This window comes from Arachis ipaensis, chromosome B06 (assembly GCF_000816755.2).
Source record: "Arachis ipaensis cultivar K30076 chromosome B06, Araip1.1, whole genome shotgun sequence".
NCBI lineage: Eukaryota > Viridiplantae > Streptophyta > Magnoliopsida > Fabales > Fabaceae > Arachis > Arachis ipaensis.
This window is the reverse complement of record NC_029790.2, coordinates 126,938,806-126,953,826: the sequence shown is the minus strand read 5'-3', so window position 1 is coordinate 126,953,826 and position 15,021 is coordinate 126,938,806. Positions and strand designations below refer to the sequence as shown.

The 15,021-nt window shown below is 31.4% G+C and overlaps 2 protein-coding genes across 5 annotated transcripts in view; one reads left to right on the top strand and one right to left on the bottom strand.

Moving 5' to 3' along the window:
• LOC107605240 overlaps window positions 1-1,809 on the bottom strand; it is a 6,400-nt gene extending 4,591 nt beyond the window's left edge. The window contains exons 1-2 of the mRNA XM_016307043.2: window positions 1,352-1,809; window positions 694-825 (exon numbers count right to left, since the gene is read on the bottom strand). Of these exons, the coding sequence (XP_016162529.1) occupies window positions 694-825; window positions 1,352-1,735 (516 nt within the window). The 5' untranslated portion in view covers window positions 1,736-1,809. The remainder of the gene's footprint in view (window positions 1-693; window positions 826-1,351) is intronic.
• Window positions 1,902-8,751, top strand: LOC107605238 (dihydrofolate synthetase). Of its 4 annotated transcripts, XM_021105048.1 has the most exons (13): window positions 1,902-2,107; window positions 3,196-3,517; window positions 3,903-4,000; window positions 4,130-4,280; window positions 4,607-4,621; window positions 4,899-4,946; window positions 5,209-5,370; window positions 6,043-6,234; window positions 6,737-6,836; window positions 7,122-7,253; window positions 7,581-7,712; window positions 8,212-8,571; window positions 8,619-8,751. In XM_021105048.1, the coding sequence occupies exons 2-13, from the start codon at window positions 3,236-3,238 to the stop codon at window positions 8,621-8,623; spliced, it is 1,677 nt and encodes a 558-aa protein (XP_020960707.1). In that variant the 5' UTR covers window positions 1,902-2,107; window positions 3,196-3,235; the 3' UTR covers window positions 8,624-8,751. The 4 variants fall into 4 exon arrangements, with proteins under 4 accessions (XP_020960707.1, XP_020960706.1, XP_020960708.1 ...); XM_016307042.2 differs by lacking the exon at window positions 1,902-2,107 and adding an exon at window positions 3,776-3,815 and having other exon boundaries at window positions 3,376-3,517; window positions 8,212-8,700; XM_021105047.1 differs by lacking the exons at window positions 4,607-4,621; window positions 4,899-4,946 and adding an exon at window positions 4,744-4,806 and having other exon boundaries at window positions 8,212-8,690.

The window sequence follows — 15,021 nt, the reverse complement described above, 5'->3', positions numbered from 1 at the left end:
AAACTCTATGCCACTGTTTGATGTTTTTTGTTAGTGTGATTCATACATCTCTATCAAGAAGTTTTCAGGCAAGGAAGTCTTCTGGGATAATTTATAGTTCTATTTTCTATGATTCCATTTTTGTCCATTCTTGACATGTATCTCTATAACCCAGTGATCAATAACTTAGAATTTGCTAAATCACTCTTCATAATTAAAATAAAGCTCATTATTTGGTAAAGCTAAAAACTTTTTTTGGCGGCCATGCATGCAATACGTAAACTTTTTAGGATGAAGATTCTTAAAAACCAACTTAAATATACATCTTACAAAATGACAAAGAATGAGCCCTCATAATCTCATTCTCTCTTCAAATCAACACATAAAAATCAGACAGAACAATAAAAGCTTCTGGCAGTGCAAATTTGTATTTCCCCTTTTATGTTACTTTTTCTTCCCCTTCCTTTCTAGAGGAAAATTGGGAAAGATATAACAGCAACAATGTAAGAGTTTAGCTACTATAATGGCGTGAATATGACTTCCCAAATGCATGTAGAAAATACAATACAATGAAGGACTTCACACTATGGTACATGTAGTTTATTTAAGCATCCAGTTCACACAAACAAATGCTAAAACCCCACTGGTAAGTGGTAATATTCTAAATTGACACATTTATATGCAATAAAAGTTGAATAGCATATGCAAACAAACCTTTGAGAGAGGAAAACCCAGGACTTCCATGCATATATTCGACAAACTTTTAGTCTGCTTGGGTGCATTCTGTCCATGCTTCTTATGATACAGAAGATTATACAGACTCGTGATATCCAAATACGGCTCCACCTATCCACAGTTCAATACAACCTATCATAATTAAAAAATAGCATAATTTTCTACTCAAGTGAAGCCCCATTTTAGTTAATTTTACTACCTGAAGTTGTAAATTATTATTCAAGTCCTCCAAGTGAAAGTTAATACTCATATTGGTCCTGAACTTACACTTGCGCCTCAATTTGGTCCCCAAAGTTTTGATTTACTCAATTGATCCCACAACTTAGTATTCTTGATTCACATTAATTGAGGTGCGTGTTAGTTCTGGACCAATTTGAGTATTAATATGCAATATAATTCAATTTATTCAATTATAAAACGAATACCTATGGCTAGTGCATTAAGTTTAATTTTGATCCGTAATAATTCAATCAAAATTAAATTCTAATCCTAACTGATAAAATGTTACACGAATTGAAAGTAAACTCAAATAATGTTTTACAAAATGAGAATCTAAACAGTTCATTTCAGAATCTCAAGAACTAGATTGAAAACTGTAAATTCAACCAAAGAAACAACGCGATTGTGATCTTCTAACCTTATCGAAACCAGGGTCGCAGCCATGGGAACAGAAAGTAGAAGACAGATATATCAAATCTTGCTTGAATCTGAAACCAAGTTTCAAGGTCTCGGGGGATTCCAGCATTTCTCGGAGTGGCTTCCATAGCGAGGAGAGAGGGATGGAAAGAAGGTCGAGGAGGAACACGGCCGAGTCAGGTTCCGAGTCGCCGCCGAGTTGGCAGGCGATTTGGAGCAGCGACACGTCGGGGAACGAAGACTGGTGTGTTCGGACAGGCTTCCACTCGGCGTCGAGCCCGACGAGCGAGGACTGAGTCAGGGACCGAGTGAGGAGGGTGAACTCGGGCGAGTCGGGGGAGGAAACTAGGTATACTTTGAAAGGCTTCTGGATTTGGGAGTCCATGATTATAAAATTTTAGCTGTTATTTTTGTGCAATTAATATTTGATTTATTAAAGCTTTTTTTTTTTCTGTTAGGCGGTTGCGTTGGGTGGCCAAAAAAGTTTTAACTCTCTCTCTCTCACAGAAAACCCAACTTCACCCAAACAGTCAAGGAGGTCGCCGAACCTCTTCTCATCGTTCCTCTTCTCCTCGCCCTCGCGAAGGGTTGCTGGGTTCGTCGGTCGTCTCTCTTCGAGCTCGTTTCCCTGTTCGAGCGCTCTCTCGCTCTCTCTGTCCAAGCTCACTTCCATGTTCGAGCGCTCTCTCACTCTCTCTCTCTGTCCAAGCTCACTTCCCTTCTCCGTCGCCGTCACTTCCTTCCTCCATCGCCATCGGTAAGCACTTCTGCTTCAATTTATTTTTGCTTGTTTTGAGTTGATTCCGTGATTCAATTTGTCAATAATTCTGAGTGTGATTCTGAGTTGCTGGGTTTTATAATTCTGAGTTTGGATTTTTTGCTTAGTTTTCCTGTTTTTGGATTCTCGACTTTGAATGCTGAGTTTTCTTGAATACTATGGATAACCGTAAATTTGCCAAGCCCTTGAAGTTGATGCTGGAAAATTTTGAATCCAAGGATAATTTTGATAATGATGCTGTTGTTGATCAACAAAGTGAGATTTTTGAGTTGTGGAAGATGGTTAAGGATAAGCTTGCATTGCCATTATTGATTGATCCTTGTGACAAAGCTGGATTGGACCCTCTACCGTGTTTCATGTCCCCACAGAACTTAAGATGATGATTGGAGCGTCTTCCTAGTGTTGTTGTGGCTAGGGTGGCTTGCTTGTGTACAGAACTGCGGTACCTGTCTGGGAATAATGACCTCTGGAAGAAGAAGTTTGAGGAGGAGTTTGGGGAAGCTGGGAGTAGAGTGAAGTTCTTTAAGGATTATTTTGCTTTACACTGGGAATCAAAGAAGAGATCGATGCAATTGGTTTTTTATGCATTATTCCCATTTCCCAGCAAGGAGAGATTTTAATCCTTTTGGAAAATTTTTATTCTATGAATTTTTAATGATAAAATATGGACAAGTTATTATGTGAAATTACAAAATTTTGAATTTTATTAGTTTATAAATCATTGAATTTGGATGTTTGAAATTGTATATTGAATTTGTAATAATTTTATTGTATATTTAACTAAACTGGTTGGACCATAGTTGGACCATTGAATCAATCACTTGACCAATTCAATAACCGGTTCGGTTCTTGCAACCTTGCTTTTAAGTGTTATGGACAGATGGTTAGAGATACAATTATTCATGTGCCTCCTTCTATAAGTTTAAGTTTTTGGGAGAAGTAATTTCATGACATGGACCAGTAGTTTATTCTAGATTTCATATATAATGCATGTTCTTTTGATATCTTTTTGGTTCTCAAATACATGAAACTTTGAAATTGATTTTGTTAGCATACATTTTCTTCAGGCTTCAGCTGTGGCAGGCCTGTTTGTGGTGAGACTGAACTATGCTTACAGTTCCCACTGGAAACCTCACACTTCTCGGCAATAGTAACTTTCTTTGCCATATAAATAGAGGCATCAAAAGGCAAATAGGTGCCATACGAACCTTATGTTTGAAAGCAGAAGAGCCTGAAATGAAAAACCTACTGGATTACATTGATTCGCTTAAAAACTATGAGAAATCAGGGGTTCCCAAAGGAGCAGGCACTGATTCGCGTGATGGGTTTGATCTTGGAAGAATGAGACGCCTCCTTGAACGTTTTGGTAACCCTCATTTCAAATTCAAGGTGCAATTTTCCTCCTTTTTTTTCTTCCCCTTTTTTAATTGGTAAATATATATTTTAGCAACAACTAAATCACGCATATATGTAAATTAGACGGGGCAAGAAATGAAATATTTATTCAGAGGTTGAAGTTCTTGGATGACTTCTTATTTCACAACTTTGGATAGTGGAAATTTTGTAATCAAGGGTCATGCCTGTTTTTTTCTTTAATTGGTTGGAAATTTTATATTCTGAGTATGCTGAAATTCTCCTCTTTGTTAGGTATACTTAGTACTTAAATATGGGTTTGGAAAAGTTATGGGTGAGTTTTTCATACTCTTTTTTTTCTTGTAAAGTTATCTCTTCATTTTCACATGTATCATATGTTTCAATTTCACTCCAATTATAGGCTGTTCATATTGCTGGGACAAAGGGAAAGGGGTCAACTGCCGCATTCATATCTAATATTCTGAGGGCAGAAGGTTATTCTGTTGGTTGTTATACTAGGTTATGTTTCTTTATCCTTCAAAACGACATTACCTCGATATATATGCAAATGCTTGCAATTCCAATTTTGACAATGGTGTTTTACAATTTGTATGTCATTGACGGGCAGGTTTTATTTTTCTGAAGCAGTCCACATATCAAGACAATCAGAGAGAGGATTTTACTAGGAAGATTTGGCGATCCTGTCTCACCAAAATTGTTGAGTAATCTTTTTGATAGGATCAAGCAGGATCTTGACCAAGCAATTATAGAGGAAAATGGTTGCATAAGCCATTTTGAGGTATTCATAATATCATCAACGTTTCAATACTTTTTAACTAGAGGTTTTTTACCATTAGATTCCATGTGACCAATTGGGCATTTGGAACAGTATATTCAATTCTCTTGGTCATTTGTTGCTCCTCTGTCTGTTCTTTTCAAGATGGATTGCATCTTCTAATTATTTTTTCTATTGCAATAGTTAATGTTCTATTATTTGGTTTTGCAATGAAATATTTCCTCAAATTAATGATTCTTTAAGCTGATGTTTCTGTGTATGTTATATAGCATTCTAATACAATTGAGCTGGATATTTTGTATTGCCAACTTGTTTACTCTTTGTTTCAGGTGTTCACTACTATGGCATTCAATATTTCCTCAAATTAATGATTCTTTAAGCTGATGTTTCTGTGTATGTTATATAGCATTCTAATACAATTGAGCTGGATATTTTGTATTGCCAACTTGTTTACTCTTTGTTTCAGGTGTTCACTACTATGGCATTCATCCTGTTCGCTGAAGAAAATGTTGACATTGCTGTTGTTGAGGTAAATTATCTATTTTCTTCACTGGCAATTGCTTCAGGCAACCTGCTATTAAGTTATTGTTCTGATTTTGTTGTTTCTATGTTGCCCCCCCCGCATTCATCCTGTTCGCTGAAGAAAATGTTGACATTGCTGTTGTTGAGGTAAATTATCTATTTTCTTCACTGGCAATTGCTTCAGGCAAACCTGCTATTAAGTTGTTGTTCTGATTTTGTTGTTTCTTTATTGCGCCCCCTCCCCCCCAAAAAAAAAGTCTTGAGATAATATTGGCTTTGTCGAAGCCAACATAATGGATGGTTCTTGATAGTGTTTTATTGTTAATATTGTCTTTATTTTAAAAAATTTAAACCTAAAACTATGAGATGGCCAAAGGTCATAATACTGTATCTTCATTTAATTCTACAGGCTGGTTTAGGGGGTGCTCGGGATGCAACGAATGTTATATCCAGCTCTGGACTTGCTACCTCAGTTATAACCACCGTCGGGGAGGAGCATTTAGCAGCTCTTGGTGGTTCATTGGAAACTATTGCAGTGGCAAAGGCAGGAATCATAAAACAAAACCGCCCAGTTAGGTGTTTCTCTCCATGATCTTATTTTCTCATCAATGAGATATCTAAACTTGAAATGAAATGACGTTTTTCTTGGAGACAAAACACGCTACAACTGCATAGATACTAAATTGAGGACTACTGACAAGGATACAATCCAATTCTTATGTACATGACTAAATGCAATAGTAGCTGCATTGAGATTATTTTGTCCTACTCCAATTACTCAATGCTCATTAAAAAGAAGCATATTTAAATTAGCTAGAGAGCTTTCCATCTTCACCTTTAGGAACTGTCGTTTGTTTAATCCTTGCATTCTATACTTAAAATAGACCAGAAATAGTTATTGATATGAAATATCCTTTCATTTATGTCTTAATTTAAAGCATAATAACATTTTTTGAGAGAAAAATACCCTAAAATGTCTGCAAAGCGGCAAAACAGGGATCTTATGTTGCTGTGACAGGTAAATAGGATTTCCTTTTTCTGGGATGGATTTGGCATATCTTCTATTTAGATTTGTGTTAATGTATAAATTTTAAAATTTTATTCTTCATACATAAACACCAGAGCGAAATAAAACTTTTCTTTATATTCTTGGTACAGAGATGTTTATCTTTTACAATTTTGTTACCATTATGGACAATATTGTTTTTCTTTCTCTTTTGCTAACCAAAGAAATGCATTTCAGTTGGTGCTTGGTGGACCATTTCTTCCTCATATTGAGAGTATTATTCGAGATAAAGCAGTGTCCATGGGTTCACCTGTAGTGTCAGCATCTGACAGTGGGAATCGCGGTACTATAAAAAAATTCAGTGTGCTCAATGGCAAGCCTTGCCAAATTTGTGATATAGTGATAGAAGTTGCAAAAGACTTGAATCTGGTATGAATTTGAATTCTTTAGCTTTTACTAATTCATTGTTTATTTAAAGAATTGAGCATGGTTTACTAGCTCTGATTGCTTAGGATGCATCTTATAGACATGGGGTGCAGTTTTGGAATTATTAACGTACTTTTGACAGACTCACTTTTGCAGTCATCTATGACATATATTGATAATGCCTTGCTCCTGCTTAGCATAATAGGCTTTTACTCTGATTTGTGAATTGAAGTTTGAAAGGATATAGTATAACCTACCAAATAACTCGGTATTTCAGACTTTCTTTTCTTACATTATTTCTATGCAAGCCTTTTATCGTAACTTCGTTTGAGCTCTCATGTATCTGCAATTTTACTGAGTCAGTTACCTCATTTCTTATTGTGTTGCAACTTAAGAATGTTGCAAATAATCTGTACTCTACAATCATGGTATGTTTTCTTATCAGGTTCTTCTGTCTAGTAATTTTTTTTAATCCCGTTTCTTATGAGTATAGCTATTCATGTAGTCCTGTAAGTTGCATGATGTAAAGCTGCAAATGCTAGGAAGCCACCAACTTCAAAATGCAGCTACTGCCACTTGTGTGGTATTGTGTCTTCGTAATTTAGGTATAACTTCTATACCATCTTCCTGTCCTTATCAACATGCATATACATTCTTTTATCAGTTGAATAGAATATATTACTACTCTAATTTAGAGTTTAGTATTTGGGTTACCCTTTCTAAGGATTTTGTCAAAAGTTAAAATGCTTTTTTTTTTTTTACTTAATAATAATCCAGGCCACAATGTCCCTTTTATGTTTGTGCTAATATTGCTATTAGCTTGTTTTACGAGCACATCATAATATATATGTGCNCTCCTTCACTTTTTTCCATTTTTATTGGTTGATTAGGGTGGCGAATTGCAGATGAATCTATTAGGTTGGGGTTGGAAAGTACATACCTCCTTGGAAGGAGTCAATTCCTAACATCTCAAGAAGCTGAGGCATTAGGACTTACTGGAGCAACAATACTGCTTGATGGAGGTTGATTTCTCTGACTTCTCATTTGATTAGCATGCGATTAACTGTTAACTTGAATCGTTAAAAAAATTGGGTGCGTTTTGTCAGGAAAATGTAGAACTCGTGTAAGATTTTCTGGAAGAAGTTTAAACATTTTGGATGCTTTTCTTGCATTTTATAGACTGGACTAACCCTTATATTTCATATGGTTGTGATAAATGAGTTTCCTAGAAAATGCTTATGCTTATAAACATTTTTAGTGGGACCAGTAAGATTTTTTTCGATTGTTACAACAAACATGCAAGAAGAGCAGTTGTCATTGATGTGTTGGTGTATATGCATATGCTGTAGCCCACACAAAGGAATCTGCTGAAGCCCTGATGAGCACATTACAGATGGCATTTCCAGAGGCTCCATTGACATTTATTGTTGCAATGGCAAGCGACAAAGATCATATTGGTTTCGCTAAATATATTCTCTCTGGTAAACTGTTAATTTTATGCTAATTTAGTTCAAAGTCATATCAGTTGCGTCAGAGTTACATGAAGTCGGCGCCATGAGAATGTGAAAAACATTCTTTTAGTCATGAAAGTGTCAAACTGGATTGAATTGTAACATATTGGCGGCATAATTTTGCGTCCATCAGACTTCTAAATATTGTGCATGCCTACAGTGTTGTCGATTAAAAAAAAAATGCTTTAGTATTCTTTAAGTGCATATCATTGTTAATGACATGCTGGTTATTGATATTCGTCTTGTGTTTTATAGTATTCTAAATTGCAAAATGTAGTACATAAAAATAAAATTGGTGTGAAATAAGGCCCCATTTGTTAACTGCCTTTTTTACTTGCTTTAGTGTCTCTAGAATCAATAAAAGTCTATTAATATTAATTTGCCAATGAATCTAAAATGTGAAAGCGACGATTATTATGAGAAGATGGGAGTACTACAGATGTTAATACGGTGGTACTCCATTGTGCAGGGGTACAGGTGGAAGCAGTTATTTTGACCGAAGCTGCTATTGCTGGAGGTGCGACTCGAATTACTCCGGCTTCGTCATTGAGGCAGTCTTGGATTCAAGCTTCTGAAGAGCTTGGCATTGGGGTAGTTCATGATGGAATGGCAGAATACAACGAAATATTAAAGGATCATCATCGTCTTCCAGTAAGATCTGAAAGAAATTTGGTATATGGCAGGAAGATCATATTGGCTACAGAGTCCTCTTTAAAGGGTAGTCTCAGAACTGCAAATAAGATTCTCACCAATAAAGGGGATCAAAAGGGCATTATTGTCATTACTGGATCTCTGCATATTGTATCTTCTGTCTTAACTTCTCTTGCTGGTTAATAGTTTGGAGTGGATGAGTTTTCTAGAAAGACGATCTTACTGGTTAAAAGTCTTTCTAAAACTGCTGTTACAATCAATTTCGGTAACTAATTAGTTACTTATACTGTACTCCCATTTTTTCTTCTCTTTTTGTTCTACATTACTGGTTAATGATTGCTGATATTTAGTGCACAAATATTAATATTTTCTGCTAGGTATTATCTACTTGACTTTGCACAAATCAACGTAAAAATAAATAGAGAATTTAACATGAAGAGATGAAATAGAGAAAGTAAAGAAAAATCTAGTATTAGTTGAACGATTCTGTGATGATGAAGAAAAATCTATAATTCCTTTTTCTTTGGGGTCATGAAGAAAGTCTCTAATTGAATTTGGTACTAATTGAAATTTTCGTTATCAGGCCTAGCTCATCACCATTGGGCCAAGATATAGAAGCCCATATATATATATAACTACTCCACAATTTCATGTTAAAGAGTTGTCACATGACCAAAAATAAATAAAAGTTGTGCTGTGTGCAGTGTGCTGATCCATCCAAATAAGTGATAAAATAACCCTGAGAGCTAGAACATGTAGTTAAATTGTTGGACTGATTAAACGTCATGCAACATAATTCATGAACAACTTCGTACCTGTGACATTGATTTGGCGAAGTTGAAAGCATAGATTAGTACTAGAAAATCAAGAAACGTATAAAAGAGGGAATCGAGAAAAGAATAGGAGAAGGGAGATGAGGATAGTGAAAGTCCCCATTTGGTTTCAAACATTCGGATACCTAAAAAATGAATGTGGGGCTAATTCAAACGCGCAAACCATTACTCTCTCACATATCATAATATACTAGTCGCTATCACCAAAAAGGGATTTAATTGCATATCAAAAAAAAAAAAAAAACCCTTATTTATTTATTTACTTTTTTGTCTTTTTATTATGATGGCTCCAGCAATATCATGCCAACAATAGTATTCATAGTTAATATGCTCGGAAGGTACACCATTATTTTTAAAAAAATATAAAAATAAAAATTCTAAGTAGGCCACATTATCACTCATCAGGGTGCAGAGGTGTCGACGCCACCATGCATGTACCATTTTCTTAACTCCAAACATGAAATGGCCGGAATGATTGTTTCTTGTTCCTTTACAATATATATAATACAGATGGAGATTATTATTTTTGTTATTAAAAACAATGTAAACTAATTTTATACTATGTCTATCGAAATAGAATTAAAAAGATTATTAGGAGTCCTAACTTATCCTCTTAATTTTAAATAAATAAGGTTTTGTGTTTTTTCATTTTTTGATATTTAAAAAATAATATATATTAATTTTTACTCATTTACGTATTAGAAGAATAATTAGGACAATAATTTCCTAAATCCTAACAATTACACTGAAAATAAATCATCAACGTAAATAGTTATTATAACAGATTCTGACTTGACATTTTCTTATAATTTTGTTGACTAACATTGTAATTGCATCAATATTAGTGTAAACCCTAAACATATACAATCCAATCTCTATTTTTTTTTAAAAAAATACTACTTGTCCTTTAAAATTCAGTATTTGGTCAATTTTTTAATAATTTATTGTTATTTAATTAATTTAAATATCCATTTTTATATACTAATTGTTCAAAAAATAAAAAAAGTTACTTATTTTTTATTTTCTCTTTTCTCTAAGTGAACACTAACTCAAAATAAATTTTTATTATTCTATAAATTTTTAAAAGTTATTCTTGTTGGATAAATTAGTCATTTGTTATTTTAAAATTAAAGAGACTAATTTATTTTATAATAACATTTTTTGAGATCTAATGTTACAATAAAATTTGATAAAAAAAATTTACTTGTTCAACACAAATTATTAAAAAGTTGATTGAAAATAATAGAAATAATAGAAAGATAAATTTATCTAAAGAGAATAATTTTTGGGACTTATAAAATAATAAAAATTTATTAAGGATAAAAAATAGACAACTCGGTCTTTAACTAAAATAAATTATTACTATCTTTAACCATAAAAAATAAAAAACTAGATTATCTCATATTTTTTGTGGTAGATGATCAAATAAATTGTTATTTTATTTTAGTTAAAAACAGAGAGTTCATATTCACTCTAAATATATTAGTTATATCCATCAATAATTAAAGGGATGCAATTAAGATCTACGAGTATAAAGACAAAATGGAACATATTGATGAATCATTTTCTCTGGGCTTTCTAGGGTGTTCTGTGTACCCATTTGATTGTGAATTAACTCTGAGTGCAGCCATTGCTATAGTTTCATTATTGCTGACGAGCCATAAACTACCATGGCCTATGTTCAGTGTATTTTTGTTGCTACATAATTTATTACATAATTGTTTCACTTTTTTGTACACTCTCTTTTAATAAAAGGGACCAACTTAAGGTCCTCTATTCTTCAATTCGGTGTTCTTTATGCATGTTACTGCATGCATATGATACTACTAATAATCTCTTATTTACGATTAATAACCTATATGTTGGATTTATTAATTATTTCTTGTGTAAATTCTATGATTTTACTTTTCTTTTCTATTTTAGTTTTTTCAATATACACTCAATAATGCGCATAAAAAATTTAACAAATATTATCAATATATTCAACTTTAAAATTGTTGATCTATCTGTTTTTGTAGTGATGAATATCTATGCGAAAATGTTTGGTAACAAAAGAAAATTAGCCAAAAAATAGTCATAATTTATCTTATTTATCATTTATTAATTGTTGCGATAATTAATGAATGCTAAATAAAACAAATTCTAACTGTATTTTTTGTGCCCCTAATATTCCCCTATCTATAGTGGTGGTTGATATGTAGCGATAATAGTGATAGTGGTGGATAGATGATGGTCAATTGGTCATGATTTTTTTCGCTCTTTCTTTTTTAACATTAGAGTGATTAGACTTTCTAGGCTTTATATATATGTTATGTCTTGTCTATTAATTTTACCAAATATAATATCTATAAATATTAATACTACTTTGTACCATGTCTGTTGTGTTTGTCTTATTATATTTATTAGCGTTTAATTAATTTTTTTTATTTATTAAATATTTGATTAGTAAAATAACATACACTACAATTAAAGGTTCTTGAGTTTAAATCTTAGAAATTATAAAAAAAAAAATTTATGGATTAGGTATATATAAAGAATGATATTTATTTAGAAACAAAAATTTGTGCACCGTACCTTTCAATATTCCCATTACATAAAGTAAATATAGTAAATACATATAGCGGCTAGATATATCACGATGGAAAAAAGATTGAAAACAATTTTTTTTACAATCCTATTATGTTACTAATAGTATTTTTGTCAATTCTTATTTATAATTGTGTTTAATAGAAGTGTCTTTGTGGATGTATTTAATAAAAATATTTTTTTCTAGCTGTATTTAATAAAAATGTTTTTATAGATATATTTTTTTGATGTGTCTCTTTATATATGTGTTTAAAATATAATAATTAATTATTATTAATAATTAGTTGACAGATAATATGTTGGTACCTTATATTTTTCTTTTTTTTATTCAACAATCAATCATTGCTAACATTTCTCTTTCATTAAAATTTTTCTCTCTTCCTACAATAATAGTTTAAACCATCACCTCTTATACATTCTATCTTTTGTTGGCTGATTGTTAATTAGAAAACAATTAATTCCCTGTCAAATTAAATGGATTATGTAGTTGAAATAATTAATGTAACTGTAATCTAATTTTAATAAAAATGTTATGCATATAGAAAATAATTATCAAATCAGTCATTATATTTATATTTGTATATAAATATATATTATTTAAAAATTTTTAATATATATTTTATATTTTAATAAGTATTTTATATTAATAATTAATTTAGTAACTAATTTTTGTATATACGTAATAATTTGAATTGTAATATATTTTGGTTGTTCATGGTATTTTTCAGTCTGACAGACTAAAGACTAATTTGTCGCGGAACAAAGTTTTATTTTAGAGGTCTGACGCTGACCAATAAATTATTATATACACAAGATGAGATTTTAATTTTCGACACTTACTTAAGCGGAGGAACCGACTAGTTGATCAACCCAAATTGGTTTTTGAATTGTAATATATGCAAATATGCAACTTCCATAATTATTTCCAGTTTCTAATGTGAACAAGTTAGTGTTGAAATCTACGTGTAGTGCATGTACATATAAAAGAGATTCAGATTACTGATTATGAAATCAATGTGACCTTAAGGGCATTAATTTCTGGATGTGATTAGGTTAGGATAGGCTGGATAGCTACATAGATGTTTGGAGAACATCACGTTTGGATTAACATTAATAATAATAATAATAATAACAATAATAATAATAATGGATGGATGGAAAGGTGCAGTGTATTTAGTCTGGAATATATATCCAACGGTCATGAAAATAAAGAGAGGAAGATGGAGACAATACATGAAATGGGGCCACAGAAATCTAAGAGAGAATCAAGTGGATTGGACTCACTATGCATCTCACCATCATCACTCTCTTCCGAATGCGCAATTACCAATGCAATGCAACAACCATGGCTTTTTTGGCTGCAATACAAACAGCAGTAATGTTTTGCTCATACATTTCGTGGGTCGTAATGAATGTCTTTTCAGATTCACAAATAATGAATTATGGACGAGGCCCTATTTATTTCTTTTCATTTTTATACTTTATTGCTACTTTGTTTTTAAATTTTGTCCCACTTTATTTTTTATTATATTCTTTACACGAAAAGAGATTTGGAAGTTGGTTTTATTTGACTTATTAACAATTTGATGAGTTGAGTTTATGAATTTATAAATTAAGTTTAAATCTGAATTCGAATTTATATATTAAATAAGTCGAGTTTAAATTTAAATAATAAATTTAATTCATTAATTCGTGAATTGATCGTTTACTATGAAGTACGGATATTTTGTTGAGTTGTCGTATCTGTGTGTCGAACACATTTTGGACAAGACACTCATTGACATTGGTTCGATACGCGTATCTGCTGTGTCCAACCATGTCTTAATAAAAAATAAAAAAATTCTTCTTCGGACACGCTTGAATATATCTAAATACCATCACTTCTTTATATATAGTATATATATTATTATTTATTAAAATAAAAAATATTTTAAATACTTGATATAATTAAAAATAAGATATTAAAAATAATTAAAAAAATTATATTTTAATACCAATAAAATATTAAAATATCATTAACATTTATCTAAAAAATACTTTATATTTTATATGTATGTGTGTCGCCGTGTCTTATAAGATTTTAAACTTTGTATGTCGATGTGTCCCGTGTCGTGTCGTGTCCTGTTTCCATGTCAGTACATCATAGATTCGCTTATATATATATTACTTATTATAATTATGTATATTATTAATACATATATTAGACATTTTATACTCTTACTTTATAATAATGATATATAATTATACACACATACTTTTTATATATAATTACGATAAAAGACATAATTATATTGGATAAATAGACAGCATGTACAATTGATATTTTTTAAAGATAAATTATAATTATTTTATATAAAATTATAATTTATATTCAAATTATTTAAGTTAGTTAGTGAATTTTTTGTAAGCTAAACTTAAGTTTTAAAATAGGCGCTATTATTAATAAATCAAATTGTGAGTCGAGTTCAATTTTTGTGAGTCAAAGTTAAATAAATTTAACTTGACTCGACTTAATTCAATTCACTTTTAACTCTATTTATATAACAGCGTAGCCTCTTTAAGAATTTAAAATGTAGAAAATATTAAAAATTTTCACATTTGAGGATTAATACATGAAAAAGTCGCATAAAACTTTATAATAATAACAATTAGCTTTTATCGTGGGATGATTCTCCTAAATTATTATTTAGAACTCATTAAATGTGTGTATGTATATATATAATTGTACATAACAAAACATGTTGAAAGAAGGAACCAACTAGTTAGCCCTAACCAAATAATATGTTTGGTTCGTTTGTTTAATTAATATGATTTGGGTGGTTGTAATGTATGGTACTGTATGCATATTGCATAAACAGTATTATAACTTTTGCAGTAGCTCAGCTTTTTGCTGACTTGATATTAATGGCTTTATTTGGTACAGGGGTAGCACTATTATATTTCATATTTACCACACTACTACTCTCTTTAAAGAACACAAATCATGACAAATACTGCAACCAAAATTCCAAATTCTCCAAAATATCAGAACTTCCTAATAATTCATTCGTCTCTAAACTTTGTCTCTATTTACTGCGTGCCTTTTCAGTTTTACTACTTCAAGTTAAAGTTATTATGAATTCAAAATAAAATAAAAAACTTAATTTAAATCATGTGTCTTTTTTATTTTGCATGCATTTCTGTTTTAAATCTTCTTCTTTTTTTTTTTT